This window comes from Nannospalax galili, unplaced genomic scaffold (genome assembly GCF_000622305.1).
Source record: "Nannospalax galili isolate Female #2095 unplaced genomic scaffold, S.galili_v1.0 scaffold377, whole genome shotgun sequence".
Lineage (NCBI taxonomy): Eukaryota > Metazoa > Chordata > Mammalia > Rodentia > Spalacidae > Nannospalax > Nannospalax galili.
The window spans coordinates 524,680-544,603 of NW_008341187.1; the positions used below are offsets into that span (position 1 = coordinate 524,680).

General features: G+C 42.7%; 1 protein-coding gene across 2 annotated transcripts in view; it reads right to left on the reverse strand.

Moving 5' to 3' along the window:
• The window catches only part of Sash1 (SAM and SH3 domain containing 1), a 259,709-nt gene that overhangs the window by 91,929 nt on the left and 147,856 nt on the right, over window positions 1-19,924 (reverse strand). For both annotated transcript variants that reach the window (XM_008836690.3, XM_017799052.2), the window contains exons 3-4: window positions 10,852-10,902; window positions 10,646-10,695 (exon numbers count right to left, since the gene is read on the reverse strand). In XM_008836690.3, coding sequence (XP_008834912.1) covers window positions 10,646-10,695; window positions 10,852-10,902 — 101 coding nt within the window. The remainder of the gene's footprint in view (window positions 1-10,645; window positions 10,696-10,851; window positions 10,903-19,924) is intronic.

A 19,924-nucleotide genomic window follows, 5' to 3' on the forward strand; every position in this document is an offset into this window, starting at 1 on the left:
GGCTGGACACCCAGACACTGCCTCTGTCAGAAGCAGCACAGCACTAAGGGGAGGGAACCAGCTAGATGTGAGCATCTATTATAAACTAGCACTTTGCTGGGTGTTCCACAGCCCTTGGGAGAGCTATTACTGTGCCTTGTTGATCTATTAGGAACCCAAGGCTTAGAGAATTCAAATCCATTGTTCTGATCACACTCTAGTAGAGATAAAGTTCAGGCACAGGTTCTGTTGGATTCCAGAGTCAATTACATTCACACGCAAAGCCCATGTGACATCCATGTTGTCAGGAATGCTTTGGGCTGGGTTAGCAAATGGAAGATGCTTGAGGTAGGGGACCTCTGGACCAACAAGGTGGAAATGTCCAAGCAGAAACCCAGAGAGGTGAAGGGACACATTTGACGAGTCATAGATGGGCCTACACTCACAGCTCTGGCTCCCGGCCAGGACCTTGCCATCTTGCCGTTGACCCTCACATAGATGGTGTATGTGTGTGCGCACGCACGCTAATACCTAGATTTTGGTCCAGCACATTTATTTTCTGAAACCTTGCTCTGTTGTTGTCTATACACTTTAACCTGGTTTACCTAGGGGACCAAATCGTGGTGGCCCAAGCTGTCTTTGGTTCTCTCTGTGGTGCTGCACCCACCTTCCTTTCTTGAGAGGGAACATGCAGTCCATGTCTATCAGGCAGGACAACTGGTTCACTTCTTCAAGGTCATGCTTCCCATAAAACTTCCTTATTCCCCTACACAGAGGCCGACCTGAGGCCTGAGGCATATAAGCCCACACCCCACGGGAACACTGGTGGCTCATCCCACCCCACAGCTTTGTCACAAACAGGATGTGGACACAGGATGCATTCGTCTCAGCTCCAGGGGACATGGCTCGACCTGGATTTCCTAGCAATCTGATGACCTCATCAGTCCTTAGTGAATCTGGTCTACTTCCAAGGAGGATGGATCACCCTCCACATGTGAACTTCTTTATCTATGAAGGTACTCTAGAACTGAGCCCTGGTCACGTAGGAGGAGACATGAGACTGTAGACCCTGTCCTTGGTAGGCTACACAGAGGGATGAAGCCCCAACCTCTCTCCTAGACTCAAGCTCAGGATCTTGCTGGTGGAGGAACAATTTATTAGAAGGAGAATTATTACTCTTTCAAAAAATTCACTTTCAGCCAGGCGTGGTGGTACATATGACCTTTAGTCCCAGCACTCTGGAGGCAGAGGCAGGGGGGATCTCTGTGAGATCAAGGCTAGCCTATGGCTTTTATAGTAAGACTCTGTCTCAAAAACAAAAGCAACAACAATAACAAACACTTCTGTTTATGACAGATCTAGAAGTGACTAATTTATATAGTCAAAAGACTGATGAATGCTTAGGCTCCTGACAATCATAGAATCGTCACAGTTAAAGGGCACTGAAGTTTCTTCTGAGATATTAAAAATGGTATAAGACTGGGGCTGGAGAGATGGCTCAGTGGTTAAAAGCACTGACTGCTCTTGCAGAGGATCCGGGTTCGAGTCCCAGCACCTACATGGTGGCTAACAAGTGTTTGTAACTCCAGTTCTAGAGGATCCGACACCCTCTTCTGACTTCCGAGGGCACTGCATGACACGGGTGCACCTACCTACATGCAAGCAATGCACCCATACACATTAAGTAAAAATAAATAAAATATGAAAAAAATCATATATGACTAATGGATATGGTGACACATTAGCTGTGAATATAAAAAACACTACTGAATTTTCCTCTTACATGAACACTCTGTGTGGTACGTGCACTGTATCTTAACAAAGCCGAAGAACTCATATGAGAACACGGGAATGTGCACAGAAATTTCCACAGCAGTACTTTGCACAAAAGTCAAAGAGTGGGAACAAACTAAATGCTCACCAGTCAATAACAGATAAACAAAATGTATATTCGTCCAAAAAGAAATAAAGTAACTATATGAGCTACAAAACAGATGAGCCTGAAAACAGTACGTTTTCATTCTTTTCAAGTGAAAAGAAGGCAGATATTGACTACTATGGGGATACCTGCAAAGTCTGAAAACCCAAAGTAGTCCAACTATATCCTGTTGCTTGTTTGCAGTCACAGCAATTGAACCTTTGGACTCACAAGCAGTGTTCTAGTACTGAGCTACACCACAGCCCCTGAACTATATCCTTACTTAATTGAGGAATTGCATAGGTTATGAATTACACACCAATAAAGGTAATCCCAAAACTAAAATAAAAGCACTTCCCAATAAAATTGCTGGTTTAAAATGTTTTACTTTTTAAAAACAACTATGGTATTTTATAGTATATTTATGTTATATTGTACTGTCATGGAATCTCTTCCATGAGGTGAAAACATGAGGAGGATTGAAGAAGAGTACAGAATAGAGTCAGGTGGGGAAAGGGGACAGTCTTCAGAAACAGATCTGGAGTAAAAGCTGCCTCTCTCCACTAAATAATTGTAAGGTGACTTCTTTTATAATATTTTACTTATTTTTATCTTATGTGTGTGAGTGTATTGTCTGCATGTGTGTAACTGCACTTACGTCATGCAATGCCCACAGAGGTCAGAAGAGGGCACCAGATCCCCTGGAACCGGAATTACAGGTAGTTGTTAAATGCCATGTGGGTACTGGGACCTGAACCCAGGACCCTGCAAGAGCAGTCAGTGCTCTTAACTGCTAAACCATCTCTCCAGCGCCATAAGGTGATTTCTTAGTGTTCATATTCACAAACAGAAAGCACATCTTACTATACTGCTGTTAGTTTGGGGAGACACCATAAGAAGACCAAGAAGAATCTTCCACACAGTAATTCCCTGCCTTGGAATGATACATTGTAATCCTCATATTTCCAAGAACCTCTGGCATTCAGTGCAAGCAATGCAAACACTGAACAGGTTCCTACTCTGTGCAGGTAATCACCAGTGGATACTGAGGAAGATCCAGGGAGGAAAATAACGAGCTTCAGAGCTCCAGCCATACTGACTCATGTGGGGTTCAAGAACACAAGTGACCAGAGCCCTGGGCAAGGGCATGAACTTGAGCCACACTAGACACGTAATAGCAACAGACAAGATTACAGAGCATTTACTACGTGCTAGATAGCTTACTAAGTGTGCTAAGTACTATAATTATCATTCCATTTTGTCAAGGAACTTGCGTGAGGATTGCAGAGCTTGAGAGGTAGAGCCTGAATTCAAATACAGGGTCTGGAACCAGGCAGATCATCCCTTCCCTAAGGCCATAGTGATACTTGGACTAGATTGACAAGTTTGTCTCCAGCTCTGGGACCTCAGGCAAGCTCAATACTCTCAAAAATGGTATAACCTTCAATGATCTCATGACACATTAAATGATAAAAGTAATCATTAGAGTGCTCAATCTATAGAAATAAGTAGTATACCTCCAAGCTGGTTCAAGAAAGACCTTTATAGGTAGCCAAGACCACTGAGGTTGGACAGAGCTTTCTAGGGTAAGGAGAGTAAAAGAGTTTATGTTACGGTTTAAACGTGAAATGCCCCCATAGGCTCATGTGTTTGAACATGTTGTTCCCAGCTCAAGGTGGTGCTGTTTGGGGAGGTTATGGAATCTTATGACTGGTGGAAGTGGGGTTACCAGGGATGAGCCTTTGAGGCTTACAGTCTGGTCCCCTGCTTCCAGCTGGAGCTCTCTACTTCCTGGTCAGCCACCAGGATGTGACCAGCTGCCTTGTGCTCTTAATGCCAGGACCAGGAGCTGATGCTGTTTCCCAGACCATGATGGCTTAGATGTCCTGGATCATGAACCAAAATAAACCTCTCACCTTAAATTGCTTGTCAGGCATTTGGTCACAGTGACATAAAAGTAAGTCATACAGGGGAGCACCCCACAGGGATGAGTGGCAAGTTCAGAGGCTAAGCATGCAGGACAGGGCCTGCCTTGACAAACCTGCCTGGGGAGCCGGATGGCAGGGCATGAGGTGGCTGATTGGGTGCAGGGCAGAGTAAGGAGTACCAGGCTCAGGAAGGGAGAGGGAGGCAAGGTTGGAGGTTCAGGGAACAGGGATGCAAGCGTTGCACAAGAACTCGGTCAGGGGCTTCTTCCCAGAAGATGGGAAGATGGAGAGGAAAGGGGAGAGGAGTTTCCTGAAGGGTGAAAAGGAAGACAGCAGAGCAAAAAAAGTCTTCAGCTGCTGGGTGAGACAGGGAAGCGGTGCGGAGCAGGGAGCATGCGCGAACAGCGCGTTCCTCGACCGCTTCCCCTCAGTAGAGTGGCAGGGAAAGCCACTCTACTCTCTTTAGCTTCTTTTACTCATCTGCCTTTTCAAAACATCGCCCTATATGTTTGCACTTTTTTTGCCATAAAATAGCTCAAGTGTAGTCATAGGTAATGGAAAAAGTGAAACTAAATCAGCAAATGCTCAACTCTTTAGAAAGACTTAGTAGGAAACAAGTTATAAATATTGGCTACGGTGAAATTTTGAAATTTATTTTTTACTTACTTGCCCCGGTAAATAAATGACTGAAGCCTAGCTTGGAACTGGGTGAGAGTCAACGTGGCTTCTATTTCCAAGAGAACCAGAGTGTACGTTTTAACTTTGCTATTTATCTAATACTAACTGATGGATCTGCCCCCTACACTAACTGCTAGTCTCATTGTGGTCACCAAATACCTGACAAAAAGCAGGAAAAGAATAAAGCTGGCTTTGACTCAAGGTGGAGGGGTACAGTCCATAATGGCAGCAGGAGCCTGAGGCAGATGGTCACATGGTATCCACCACCAGCAGACGAGAGAACGCTGGTCCTAGCTGCTTCCCATTTTATATTCAGTTTGGAATTTCAGCCAATGGGATGGTGTCGCCTGCACTTAGAATGGGTCTGCCCTCCTCAGTTAAAACCCTTTCTGAAACACTCTCATAGATACACCCAAAGGTGTGTTTCCATGGTAATTCTTTGCCCAGTCAAGTTGACAATTAAAGATTTATCATCACATACCCCTAATGTCTGGATGTGCAGAAGAAATGCAGTTGTAAATACTTTGAAGTTACAGCACAATGATCAGAAGCTTGGGTACTTTAACTGGGATCAAACCTGAGTTCTGCTTTTGAATAGCTGAGTGGCACTGGACAAACTGATAGCCTCTCTATGCTTCAGTTTCTGTATTTTTTAAAAACATTCTATTTATAGGAAGGCATGGTGGTGCACACCTTCAGTCCCAGCACTGGGAGGCAGAGGCAGGTGGATCTCTGTGAGTTCAAGGCCAGCCTGGTCTACATAGTGAGTTCCAGGCTACCTGGAGCTACAGGGAGACCCTGTCCCAAAAAGACCAAAAAACAAACAAACAAAAAAACATTCTATTTATTATTTTTAATTTATGTATATGAGTATAATGTCTGAATGTAGATAGGTGCACCCATGTAGTGCAGTGCCCTCAGAGGTCAGAAGAGGGTGTCAGATCCCCTGGAAATGGAGTCACAGACAGTTGTTAGCTGCCATGTGGGTACTGGGAATCAAATCCAGGTCCTCTGCAAGAGTAGTCAGTGCTCTTAACTGCTGAGCCGTCTCTCCAGCCCCAGTTTCTGTATTTGTAAACATATGGGATAGTGTCAGATGGAGCCTGGGTGTGTGTGGGGAGGGGGTGCTCTAAGTATTGAATGTGTTAGTGTTAAGTACCTGGAACAGTTCTTGGTAGATGATAAACTCTCAACAAACTTATCATTACTTTTTAATTTCTTTCCCAATCCACAGTCCATATGAGCCAACTCTATAGAGACACTTTAACAGAGATAAAAGAAATAACCAAATGGCCCCAAGGACTATTGGCTTCCTTGAACATACTGAATCTCAATAATCCTGACATCTTTTAGACATTTAGCTGATTTTCAGATCTGTCTTATACATGTATATATAACATTACCAAATATTAGCTTTTATAGAAAGTACTAATTTCCTATTGAACAACAACACTCCCTCTTAAGAATGACATTTTATTCAGGGGAAAAAATGTGTTCAGTTCTCCAAACTTTCTTAGAGATATGGTAATCAAATAACCCAATTTATTTTGGGGGCAGGGATTATTGTGGCTCATGGTTTCAGAGAGTCTCAGTGCATCATAGTGCTGAGGGCTTGTCAGAATTCATGGCAGCTGTAGCAGGCAGGGGAGTCTCTATTGCAGCAACTTCAGTCTGTGTGCTGCCAAAGCAGAATATCAGAGCACCCAACACTTTACTTGTTCATAGCACCATTGAAAATATGTAAATTTGTACCGTATCATGCTATGAAAGAAATGAAGAGATGAAATTGGGAATGGGGTGGGGAGCGGTTTCTAGGAAAACGTTTTAAAAGGACACCCCCCCTTCACTTTATTTCCACTCCTAGCCTAGAAGACACAGCAGCTACTCTGAAGTCATGAGGACTCTCCTCCACCACTCCCATAAAAAGAAAGGAAGGACAAAATGCAGTCTGGGTTCCTGAAAACCTGTTGAGACTCTAGGTCAGCCCTGTGCTAACAGATAGAAAAGAAACGGGTCTAATGAAACCTGTATTTCTTCATGCCACTATGGGTCAGGTTGCCTCATCCAAAGCTAGCCCCATTTCTCATATAGAGCTAGAAAGACATTTATTAGACAAGGAAGAGGAGGAGGAGGAGAAGGAGGAAGAGGAAGAGGAAGAAGAGGAAGGAGGGAGAAGAAGAGGAAGAGAAGGAAGGGGAAGAAAAGTAGCTGTCTTGCTTTCTAAATATCCTTAAGAGTAGCTGCTCATAAGAGATTTAGCTCATGTTCACCTTTCAGGCCAGCTGACACAAATGCAATAATACAAAATACAAATGGTAGAATAAAGAGGCTCACCTCTTCAACAGGCAATGTAGACAAGTATCACAGGAAGGGGCTCAAAGGAAAGCTCTCTTGTTTCCTTTATTATCCTTCAGTGGAAGCAAATGGCATAAAAGAATGTGAGAAAATAGGACATGGGCTGGCCATGCAGCCGAGTGACGGAGCTTCTCTTGTACATGCCTCGCAAGGCCCCGTGTCCAATTCCAGGTGCCACAAACCAAACCAAACCAACCAACACAAAGACACCTTGCTAAACATAAAGATGAATGGGGATGTTTGTCAAAGTGGTGAGGGGCAGGAGGAGCAGTCTCTCTTCCAGCTGACCCACTTCCCTACCTGTCCTCTACTTGTCTCTCACCTTTGAGTCTGTTGTGCAGGCCAAGCAGCCTAAAGGCTCACAGCCAAACTAAGTAGTACCATCAAGGAATGTGATGCCAGGAGTGTCAGGACTCTTGGTCCTTGTCTCTTCCATGACAGACTCACCACATCTACTTCTCTTGGTCCAGGCTAACTTCCTGACACTTAAACCCTGTTAAATGTTAAGTGCTGTTTGAATAAAAGCTTTTTTTTTTAAGAAACAGACATTACATCATAATCTAGGTCAGATCTCTCTCTGTCTCAGGATCTAGCTTTTACCTAGGGCAGTAGGGAGGGAGGCATGTGAGCTTGGGTCCCAGAGACAACTCGGGGACACTGTGGCTCTGGAAGGCAGGAGCCTTCCAGGGTTGGTTGTTTCAATCCTCATGTTGCCTGTTGCAGCCAGCACCTCTGTCCCTTACTGGAGGGCTGTTGCAGGATGTGTCTAGTTGTGTTTGCTTTGGTCTCTTTTACAGTCAGAATAAAAAGCAGAACATTTCTGCCCATAAAATAACACTGAGTCAGGATGGTATTTTAGTTGGCACACACTCTGTGGACACTAACCAGACATAACCAACTTGCTTGCCAGGTCATCTTCCATGGCTTTAATAAGCAAGTGAAAAGCTACTAACCAGCATTTGGATAGAAGGAACTGAAGGATTTTCCACTTGAACATATTTTTACTTTAAAGCACAATGAATAACTTTTCAAAGTAAACAGTGCATTAAATCTATTCCAACTATATCCGACTTAGAATTTTAAAGTTCTATCTCATCTTTAAAGACAAAACAAAAAAAAAGCCATTTGGAAGATTTAATCTAGGCATAAATATTAACTAAGATGTATTTTTTTTTTTTGTTTTGTCTTTAAAGATTAGATAAAATTTTAAAATTTTATCTAATCTTTAAAGACAAAACAAAAAAAAAGCCATTTGGAAGATTTAATCTAGGCATAAATATTAACTAAGATGTATTTTTTTTTTTTGTTTTGTCTTTAAAGATTAGATAAAATTTTAAAATTTTATCTAATCTTTAAAGACAAAACAAAAAAAAAGCCATTTGGAAGATTTAATCTAGGCATAAATATTAACTAAGATGTATTTTTTTTTTTTTTGTTTTGCAATCATTGTGTTAAACATTGGTTCAGGCATTCAAGAATCTCTGGATCTAAAACTTTCTAGTAAAAGTCTGATGAAGAGCAGGATATGTGTACAACCTCAGATGTTCTCCCCACAGAATATTTGCTCATTATGGAGGGAAAAGTATAACTTGTCAGATGAAACCTGCCAGATTCCATGATATTTAGTAAAAATTAATTATCACCAATCATGGGATGAGCAAGCATCATGAGCCTCCTGATGTAATGCACTGTGGAGAAGAAAGGAAACAAGAAGCCCTAACAAGGACTCCTCCAGAAAACAGCTAGCGTACTCTGCAAAAATGTCAATTTCATAAAAGACTAAGCTCTTTCAAACAACACATGAAAATGCTGTAATTTTTTTAAAGTGCTGAATTGGAAAAAAAAAGAAGTTCTGAAAGAGACATTATTGGGACAATCAGAGAAAGCTGAATTGTAAGTTAGGAAAACTCATTAAGTTTTCTCCTTGGTAATTCCCTATGGTTCTGTGGGAGAATGTCTTTGTCCTTAAGAAACACATGCCAAAGGTCTCAAGGACTTAAGGCCACAATGTGTGCAACTTACTCTCAAATGGTTCAGCAAGAATAATTAGAGAGAGAGAGAGAGAGAGAGAGAGAGAGAGAGAACAAAAGAGCATCACATGTTAGTAAGTGCTGAGTGAGTAAAGTTTATATGGAAGCTCACTTCAAAACAAAGCTTTCAAAGCTGAGAAAAAGAATGCTATAATTTTCAAAAAATGTTAAAAGAAAAATGAAGAACAAAATGTTTTAAAAGTTTCAAAATGTTTAGAAACACTTAAATCGGAACCAATTAAAAGTATGGAGACAAAATGGCAGTGCCAGATATGGAGAGGTGGGGGGCTGTCAGCAGTGTGTGTGTGTTGAAAATTTTTTGTTAACCTCAGAAGAGGCAGTCAGTCTCTCTCTCTCTCTCTCTCTCTCTCTCTCTCTCTCTCTCTCTCTCTCTCTGCCACAAAAGTCATGCCATACTTTGTAAAGTATACAAAATGGAAAGAGTGACTCTCCACCACTAAGGGGAAAGACTACCCAGCCTAAACAAGGTTAGTACAAAGTTCGGTGAGTCATACAAGCATTTCTTCTTTCATGAAGGACTCAGATCCTGAGGGAATACCTGAGCTCTCTGATTGTATCTTACCTAAGTGTGAAACAAGGTCAGGAAAACCCATAACTCATTCTACCAATACTTCAACAGCACCTCCGTACCCTCAAGTTCAAAGTCAATGTCAACTTAAATCCTTGGCCTACTTCAGCCTCCACGTGACTAGGTTCCTGGGAAGATAATGTGACTCCAACAGGAGATACTTATATAGTGTTCACATTTGTCTTCTGACTCTGAATCAGCAATGGCCTTGCTTTTCTTTGGCTCTCAAGCCCTTATGTTGTTTAGTTCTGAAACAAACCTACTTAGCATCTTAGTTTGGAACTGTAGCTCTCTGGCAAAGCAGCCCTCAATTCTTAAAGCTGCCTCAGCCAGCAGTACACACATGCCCGGATTAGGCAGGGAGGTCTGTAAAACACACACACGCTCATCCAACGTGCGCTTCTCATTCCTGAAATACTTTGCTCCTAAACCACTTCTCTGCCTCTCTTGGCATGAAACAGGGCAAGTGGCTCTGGGCCAGGGGAAGTGTCTGCTTAGAGATGTGGACTTTCCTTAAATTTCTTTACCTCAGAAAATCACAAATAGAACATCCTAGCATAATTACGATGGAATAAAGTAGAAAAGGGAGAGCCTATAGACAAAAAGGCATTGGTTTTATGTTTGTTTTTTAAGTTGCCCAAAAGAAATCCTGAAAGTATAAAATAAAACATAGCATTATCTTCTACAAGAGCAGAAATTAGAGGGCCTAAGTTAGACAGGGAAACAAAAACATGCCTTTAACTAGAAAGGCCCCCAAGCATAAGCCAGCTTTCTGATTTGTGTGTTTATGTCTGTTTTGAGGTGGTCCACCCAAAAAGGTTCAGGGAACGCCTATTGGATCATTGCTTTAGTTGGGATTTATTTTATTTGCATCTTTTATCTTCATTCTCTATTGAAAGCTAACATCAAAGATGAAAACCTCTGTCAGTTCACTTACCTGTCTTTTCTCTTCTATCCAGGCATTTCTTGGGAGTTCCCTCACAACAAGCTGTACGAAACTACTAACCCTCCTGGAAAGCCCCAGGCATCCCCAAATAAGACTGGAAAGCCCACACTCAGCCACCCCAGCAGATGCACCACATGCGACATGTTAAGGAGAATCATATCCAACTGCAGCCCTCACACCTTCCTGTAAGCGGGGATCCAGGGCAGGAGGAAAGTGACTTACTTTCTTTCTACTTCCGGAGTTGACACGGCGCTGCAGAAGCCGAGAGATTCCTGAGAGAGAGAGAGAGAGAGAGAGAGAGAGAGAGAGAGAGAGAGAGATTTGCGGTGTCAGTTCAGGAGAGTGGTGGACTGCATCTGATTTCTACAGAATATCACATAAGAGAAAAGGCAGAAGCAAAAATAGATGATGAAAGTGGCTGTGCTTACTTCGATCTGGGACGGCAGCTGAAGTGACGTGGGGCTGGCGTCGGGTTTCTCCTAAAACAGAACAGATGCTGCTTTAATGAGACTCCCAAACATGGCACACACCAGAAAGATAAATAGATGTGTAAGAACAGACGGGAGGATTGGGGGACTGCTTGGCCATATAGTAGGAGGAGATGGAGGAGGAAATCGATGGATTTTCTGGAAAACCTGAAGTACTGTTGAATGGGAGTGCTGGTCTCTCAGAAATGAAGTGTTTACTAAACTTCACTGCTACACACTGCTCACAGTTTTATTACAGACAAACACCAATCATCTGAAGGGTATTGATGGTTACTGGTAAAATAACTCTCTGGATACACTTGACCATCACTAGGACATTGAATTTACTGCAACTGTTCAAGTTCAGTTTATTTCTAAATAACAGTGGAGTGTACACACACACACACACACACACACACACAGAGGTCAACCTTCAGGAGCTAGTTCCCACCCCCACCCTTTCCACCTCTGGGAATTGAACTCAGGTGGTCAGGTTTGGTAGTTACTCTTACCCCTTGACCCACCTCACCAGATCCCACCCTAGTTTTGAAGTTCTAAATTTATTCAAAGGACTCAGTAATATAAGGCTTGTTGTAAATGTACCTTAGGAAGCTGGAAGTCTAACTGGATATTATCCTTCAGCCTTAAAAATCGCCATACTGGGGGCTGGAGAGATGGCTCAGTGGTTAAGACTGCTTACTGCTTTTGCAGAGGACCTGGGGTCAGTTTCCACAGGGTGGCTCACAATCATTTTTAACTCCACTTTCAGGGCATCTAATACCCTCTTTTGGCCTCCGTGGCCACCAGGCACATACACAACGCAAGCTAGTACCCATAAACATAAAATAAAGATAAATAAATCTTTTTCAGAAAATCGCCATACTCCTAATACTGCAAATGAACTGGCCAACTTGAAATTTTACAAAAGTTCTCAGCATACAGGTGACACATGAAGTAAAAATGTATGATACTGTGAGTTTATTGAGAAACATTAACTCATAAGGAGAGACAGAGAAATCAATTTTAGATATAAAACCATATCCAAGATATACTATAAGATAACAACTCACCTTACAGTAAAAGATGTTGTGTCTCCTTTGGAAGTAAAATGGGCCATAGGTGACAGAAACAACGGGCTGGAATGTGTGGGAAGTGTGAAAGTTGCACTACAAAAACATCTGGATATAATTAGGAGGAAAACAAGAGCCATCTTTGTCGACAGAGCACAGAGCCCTACACTGCTGTTTTTCATAAGTAGAAACTAATTCCAAATCAATGCAAGGGTAAATAAAGGTTCTCATCCAAGCAAGATCCACAAACAAGAGGTCCCAAAACTGGCTCTCAGAAGCAGCTTTTGCCAACAAGCATTTATTCCTCACCTGAGCCTACAAGTAACTAAAAACAAAATCCTGACATCTCTACCTTCATTTTTGCGCCTGTCTATATCCTTTACTTCCACTGAAGTCTCAGAGATAAGTCATCCTAAACCTGCAGTCACCTTGGATTCCTAGAAGAACAAAATCTCACAGAGCAGACCTCTGCCCAGATGACAATAATGGTCCATGATGGAAAGGCCAGCCCCTGGAGTAGAAGGGATCCTCTCAAGCCTCGACAATAAAGCCTTCTTCAGATGCTCTTACAGAACCAGAACCCAGGCAATGACCAAGCAGACCCCACCTTGACCAGAACTGCTTCATTACGCAGACCTCTTATTACTCAGCTCCAATTCTTTACTTAGACCTAAAGCTCATGACAGTAACCTGAAGGTAGACTTGGGGTTACTGGGCCCTTCTATCTGTTCTACTCAATGTGGCCACGTTGAGTAAATCGCCTGCTTCTCAAGATTACGCTTCTCTTTAATTGACATATTGGGATGAATGGCTGAGCCTAGCCTGTTGAGACCGCTGGAGACAGGCCTTTGCCCTAACACTCCGGTTACATTTGCTATCAGAATACATATTTTAAGTCTTGAACATTTAATTTGTAAGAAACCTGCAAGTCATCAAAGTTCTTAGCAAGTCTCAGGCCTCACCCCTCTGTAGCTTCTTAGAGAGGCCAGGTTGTCGGGGGCACTGTTACTTTGAAACTCTCTTTGAGGTCATTTTGAAGATGGACCGGGGTCCTTTATCTGTTCCTCTTCCCAACATGCCACTTTGAAAAACATTTCCTCTCTGTGCTTTTTACCATTACTCATCTCTTTAATTGGAGTATTGGGATGTGTGGGTGAGCCTAGTTCGTCAGAGCTGCCAGAGCTGTGTACTCTGGTTATAGTTACCTAAAACTCTAGTTCTAGTTCCCTAGCCAAATGGGCAGTTTGGGAGGAAGCATCAACAGTATACAAGTTTAAACTATCAGAGTGATTCAATTTCTTCAATAATCCTATTACAGGAGGCATAACGGTGTTTATATGGTTCAAGATTATGTATGGCTTTAGGAACTGTTAAGTTAACTTTAGCTAACATCCAGGAAATGTGCAGGTCATGGTCCTGTTCAATGATGCCTTCTCCTGGACATCTGATGACTCAATTTATTAACATTCATCATTAACACAACCAGAACACTAAAAAAGAAACCCACTGAAGAAGGAAGGTAGCAGAGAAAAAGGATAACTAAGAGTCAATTAAAAATGTGAGGATGTAGCAGGCATCCGGCTCAGACACAGGCCATCCAAGTCAATGCGCTTTCTCCCAGGGTAGAGGGGCAGGTTCTAGGGACCTTCTGCCCAACAATCTACATGCCATTGGTGATAGAGTACTGCACAGTTTGAAACCAGAGGAGTGTATTGCATGCTATGTGGACTTGTTTTGTTTTGCCACAAGAAAAACAATGAGTGTGCCAGAATGAGATCTGAGAACAAGAACTGTGGATAAACAGTCTGAATGAGAAAAGCATTTACTGCACTGGCCGCTCACTCAGCCCCTGGTCCCAGGCCTTGCTTATGAAGCCTCACCGAACTTGTTCCCATTAACACCCTTCTGGTTTTGTTTTTTAAAATTTTATTAAATAATAATAATTATTATTATTATTGTGGAGGGACATACGTGTGCCACCATGTGCTTGTAGAAGTCAGGGCAACTTTGGGAGTTGGTGCTCTCCTTCCACTAGGGCTCCAGGGATGAACTCAGGTTGTCAGGCTTCCATGGTAAAGCACTTTTATTTTCTGAGCCATCTTGCTGGCCCAGCCTCCTGGTTTTTATTCTTGCTATTGTTCATAGTATTTATATTTCTGTATCAAACAATATATCATTTTTACAAGACAGTGTTTTGAAGATGCTTGAGCTATGTTCAGAGTTCAACAGGTAGTGTGTAGATCTTTGGTGCAGTCAACATTTCTGGTGCTTATAGATTGATCTGGAAGTTCAATACCTAGCCTTGGAACAAAATGTAGAGAAATGTCAGGCTTAAATGGCATTCTGTAAGCATATTACTTGAAAATACAAACTGTTCAAGAGAAAAGTCAGTGGCTTGCCAAAACCAGCACATATGTACACACATGTGCTTCCGCCCACTTGTCCATGTGTACACACATATGCAGTCTACTTACACTGAAAGCACACAGCCCGCCTATGAAATTGACCTTAAATGAATATATTGTGCTTAAGCCCACAGTGCAATACACCAGACTCAAAATGCCCCTGAGGGCAGAAATAAGGTCCTGGAAAATAGCTATCATACCCTGTCCCCCACTCCAACTCCATTTCCAAGTTCTTGTGGAAATCCACACTTCTCCCTCCCTTTCTGCTGCCAGGATCCTACAGCAAATGAACTTTACAGCTGGAAATGCAAGAGGGATAAATCTCTGTGCTGTCCAAAAGCAGGGAGGAAGAACATTGAGCGCCCACCAGCTCAGCTCAGTGCCAAGTTCTCCTCCTCCACACTGGGCACAGGAAGGAGGTGGAAAGAGTCAGACTCCACAGCTTACTTTCGCATGAGGAAAAGGCAAAATGTACCATTCTCTTGCTGGCATTCTGGATTAATGCAGGGAGCCCAGTGGCTGCTAGTGTTAAATTTTTTAAATACCTTGGAGCTGGTGAGATGGCTCAGGAGGTAAAGGTGCTTGCTGCCAAGCCTGATGACCTGAGTTGGATCCCTGGAACCCACAAGATGAAAGGAGAGAACCACCTCCCTCAAGTTGCCCTCTGACCCACCATGCAACACACACACACACACACACACACACACACACACACACACACATGCATACACACAAACATAATTAACTATAATTTTAAAAATTATCTTAAACTTGACAAGAAGGCTGAGAAGTCATGGTTTCTTCTAGCTGGCAGTACATGTTTTTCCTAGGAGAGATCCTTACCAAAAACAACAAAAACAAAACACACAGACTAGACAGAGAAACTTCCAAGGAAACTGGTGGCTTGGAAGAGAATATCCCCGATAGGGTCCAGGTATTTGAACACTGGGCCCAGGTGGTGAGGCTGTTTGCAGAGGTTTAGGAAGTGCGGTCTTGCTGGAGGAAGTGCGGTCTTGCTGGAGGAAGTGCATCGCCTTGCCTCACTTGCAGTTTCCCCTCTCTCTGCTTTCTACCCGTGCTTGAAGATACATGTGCTCAACCTTCAGCTTCTGCTGCTTCCTCTGCCATGATGGACTCAACCCTCTGAAACCATAAACCCAATAAACTCTTCCTTCTACAAGTTGACTTATAACACAGGCCTCTTTCTTTCTGTTTTTAAGCACAAAGATCCACATCTTTGAATTTACATGGAAATAAATAAGAGCCTGTAAACGAAATCCTAGGGGCTCAAGGGTGGACTCATGTCTTGCTGATTGCTGTGCAACCTCTCTCTGAATTCATCACCCTTCCCAGAGATCAACTAGACAAGTTGCCATCAATACATGGCCCAAGGCAAGGCAATGGCAGGTAGAAATTCTAGGGTAACCTGAAATTCATCATTATCTAAAATTCTGATTCTCATCTTTTTTAAAAATATTTTCCTTATTTTTATTTTATGTGTATGTATGTATTGCCTACATGTATATTAAGTGCACCTGTGTCGTGCAATGCCCATGGAGGTCAGAAGGCATTGGATTCCCCTGGAACTGGAGTTACAGACCATATGGGTGCTGGGATTCAAACCTGGGTCCTCTGCAAGAGCAGTCAATGCTCTTAACCACTGAGCCACCTCTCCAGTCCCCTCTGATTCTCCTCTTTATCCAGACTCCAGCTCCCTCTTGTCTGACTTCTCTAATTCAAGCAATCAGTGGGGCATCTGTTCATGTGACCAGGGTCCAAACAACATTCACGTTCCTATTTTCCATAAATAAGTCACCTGGAGCTACTACTGCTTTTCTTTTCACAGGGTTTCCAGTGTTCAGCCAAGCCATTCCATCTGAGGTCTTCTAGTTCACAGATGCATAGACCACCACTGTTGGGTGGAATGGGAGGTATGTTTGGGGTTCGGGATGAGTTCCACCTCTGCTCCTCAAATAGTGAGAGGTTTGGCTTTTTTCTAGTGGTAATGAAAGACAAATGGATCCCCTGATTATCTTTGGGGTCCAGGGTGTGTGTGTGTGTGTGTGTGTGTGTGTGTGTGTGTGTAATATGCACATGAGTATGTGGATGCCCATACCTATGCTTGCACACTCAGAGGCCAGAGCAGGATGTGAGGTGTTTTCCTCTTTGGTTCTCTATCTTATTCTCTTGACACAGGGCCTCTCACTCAATCAGAAGCTCACCTTCTCCAATAGGCTCCCTAGTTAGTGAGTTACTGGGATTCACTTGTCTCTGCCCTATCTCCAGCCCCAAGCTGTGGTTAAAGGCATACACAGCCATGCCCAGATTTCCAATGTATGTGCTAGAGATTGGAACTAAGGTTCTCATGCTTGTACAGCAAGTGCTCTTGCCCACTCAGCCATCTCCCCAGTTCCATGGGTTCTTTTTAAACACGAAAATCCTATAGTGTAGCAATGTCATATTCTTTTAAACAGTACTGTTCAGTAAACCTTGAAATAGTACTAAAGTTCTTACTGTTCAAATGTCATCCACATCAGTATCAGTTAGCACCAGGTGGGCATGTTCTACACACAGTCTTGGGCCCTAAACCTCTAGAGTGAAATCTCACGTGGCTTTGTTGGAGAAGCACACCACTCTGTCATTCATTCTCTGTTCCAAAATGTCTCAGGAAACACAGTGCTGATGGACAGTTTGTAATTCTGATAAAGACACCCTTTTACCAATGACCCTACCCTGAACGCTCTTCTTAATGAATACATGCTGTATCCACAAAACCCTTAGAGAACCAGGAGCCTCAATTTTGCTCATGCTACTTGGGATGTTCTCCTTCTTGCCCAGCCACCTGTACTCACCCTTTAGATCCAGCTCCAAATGCTGCTCCCCACTTCCATGTCCACTTGTGTCTTAAGTGCCATGCCTGAGCATTGTCAAAACCAGAATCAGCCACCTGAGCACTGTTACATGAGCCCCTGGTAGCAGGTCTTACATTCACACATTGGGATCTTAGGTCCTCAACTGGACTACAAATAGAATCATGAGGGATTCATTATCCCTCCACAGTCTATCATTGAAACTTACCTACTGAGCACACACTATGTGCTGAGTCCCTGACCCACATGCTAAAGCTACAGTGTGGAAGAAGATATGGGTCCCTCCCCATTAGGTGCTGCTTTTTATAGCCTGGCATGGGCCTTCTGCATTGGACACTGTCCAATGGAGCCTACTGCCAGGATTTGTCTAACTCTGAACGCTTCATTAGCTCTCTTTGACTCTTCCATTAATTCCTGTTTTCAGTTTCACTCACTGGGCCACAGATTGCCATGTTTTGATTTAAGCTTTGCTTATAGATTGCAGAGTTACATCAACAAGTAAAATTCACTGAGCAGATACTTCTTAAAAGATCTGCGACTCAGAGTTACAAGAACTTTAAGGCAGCTGCCACACTCTCTAAGCAGCAGCTGGCCTGGAACCTCCACACCCATCCTGGCCTTTTTACTTCTTCATGTCTCCTCTCACCCACAGTGTTCACAGATAAAACAGGAAGTGTTAGTCTATTTCCTGGATTCAAGTTCATGGCTTGGTATATGAAATTTTTTGTACAATGTGGAAGTGGAGGGAAACTGATATTCTCCACATCATATCAATGAAGAAAAGCGTCAGGGAGGGAAAATCCTCCCCCCGCACAACTGATGTGAGATAAATGAACATCTTTTCTTTATAAAAGTAGTTGTGGACCAACAAGATAGGTCAATGGGTAAAAGAACTAGTTGCCAAGTCTGACAATCTGAGTTCATTTTCCAGGACCCACATGGCGGAAAAAGAGAACAGGCTCCCCCCTCAAGTTGTCATCTGACTTCCGTGCACACATATTCACACACATATCCACACTCATGCATGCACACATACATAATAAATAAATGTAATAAGAATTACAACAAAACAAAAAAACTAGTTGCCTCAAGTATTTTGTAGCAATGCAAAGCTGACTAGTATAGACTTCCAGTCACTCTTAGGACTGGTTTTCATGACACATCTTATTCACAGGAGCAAAGTTTCTTCTGTTCTGACACCAGGTTGATGCACCTGGGAACTCTGATAAGCTCTAGATGCTACATTTCCTGGGAGACAAAGGAAACAGTAAAATAGTATCTTATTATCTAGAGACTATACAGTTAGGCAGGATCTGGGGGGAGGACATGGGGCTGTGTGAGAGGGAAGCAAAACACTTATGTGAAAAGGTTTCAGAGACCGTAGGGCAGAGAGCTGTCAGCCTCTGACCATGGTATCTCCCAGACAATGACACCACCTCATGTACTCAGGAAATGGGGAAGATCTGAGGTGGAAAAGAATTAATACATTTCCTAATAATACCTAATGACTATAAGGAGAATAAAATAGGGAGTATTAGAAACGATATTAAATAAAGAATTAGTATAAAATTGCCAAATAGGATCTTGTCTGGTTCTTGGTTTTGTTTTTTAAAGCAAAAAATTAAGTTTATTTCCTTAAAAATAACCTTTGTTTCAAAAACTCAGGTTCTATGCTTGAGAGGGCTGCAAGCCATTCCTGGTCAAGGGTTATGGTTGCTGGGTGTGGGGAAGCAAACCTGTAATATTAGCACCCAGAAAGCTGAGGGAGAACAGAATACAAAGCAAGTTCCAGGCTAGCCAGGACCAAGAGTAAAACCCTCTCTAAAAAGCTCCCCGCTCAAAACAAGGTGCTCTAGGTGATGACTTCTTAACGTTCCAGTTGATCATTATGAACAAGATATTATATTCACAAAACTAATTTTTTATCATTAATTTTTTTTTTACATTTATTCTTTGTGTGTTTATGTGTGTATGTTCCATGGTGCATGTATGGAGGCCAGAGGACAACTTGTGGGAGTTGGTTCTCTCCTTCCACCACTGGGGGTTCTGGCAATCAATCTCAGGTCATCAGACTTGCAACGAGCGCCCTGATCCACTGAGCCATTTTGCTCGCCTCTTTTAATCATTTTTGCAACTTTTTAAATGGAGTGATTTCTAGACTACAACTGCACTTTATTTGACAATCATCATAATGAAAATTCTAATGAAGATGTAACTGATGTTAAATTCAGTAGAAAATTTTCAATTAGTTATTACCAAATATTGCCAGTGCTGTCCTGTGTGTGTAATGCTCCTTCTGAGGCTGCTGTGGTCAAACTGCAGCAGAGGATCCCTAATCCCATCACCCAATGTGACCCAATGCACCTTGGACTACATGCCTCAACCTTGAACCACATTCTTACGTAAGCTCCAAGTCCAGCAGCAGTGTGCTCCACAGCTGGCTGATGAAATACAGGTCACCCATTATGCTTACTGCCCTTGGGAATCATACAGACACACAGACATACAGGCACAAGGGAATACAGACACAAACACACACACAAAGACACAAACATACACACACACACACACACACACACACACACACATTCCTGAGATCTGGTTCCAATAAGCCCTTCAGAATTTCTCAAAGTCAATGTATTACAATCCTCTGGGATTTGGTTAAACTCTAGTCACTGGAGTCTCATTC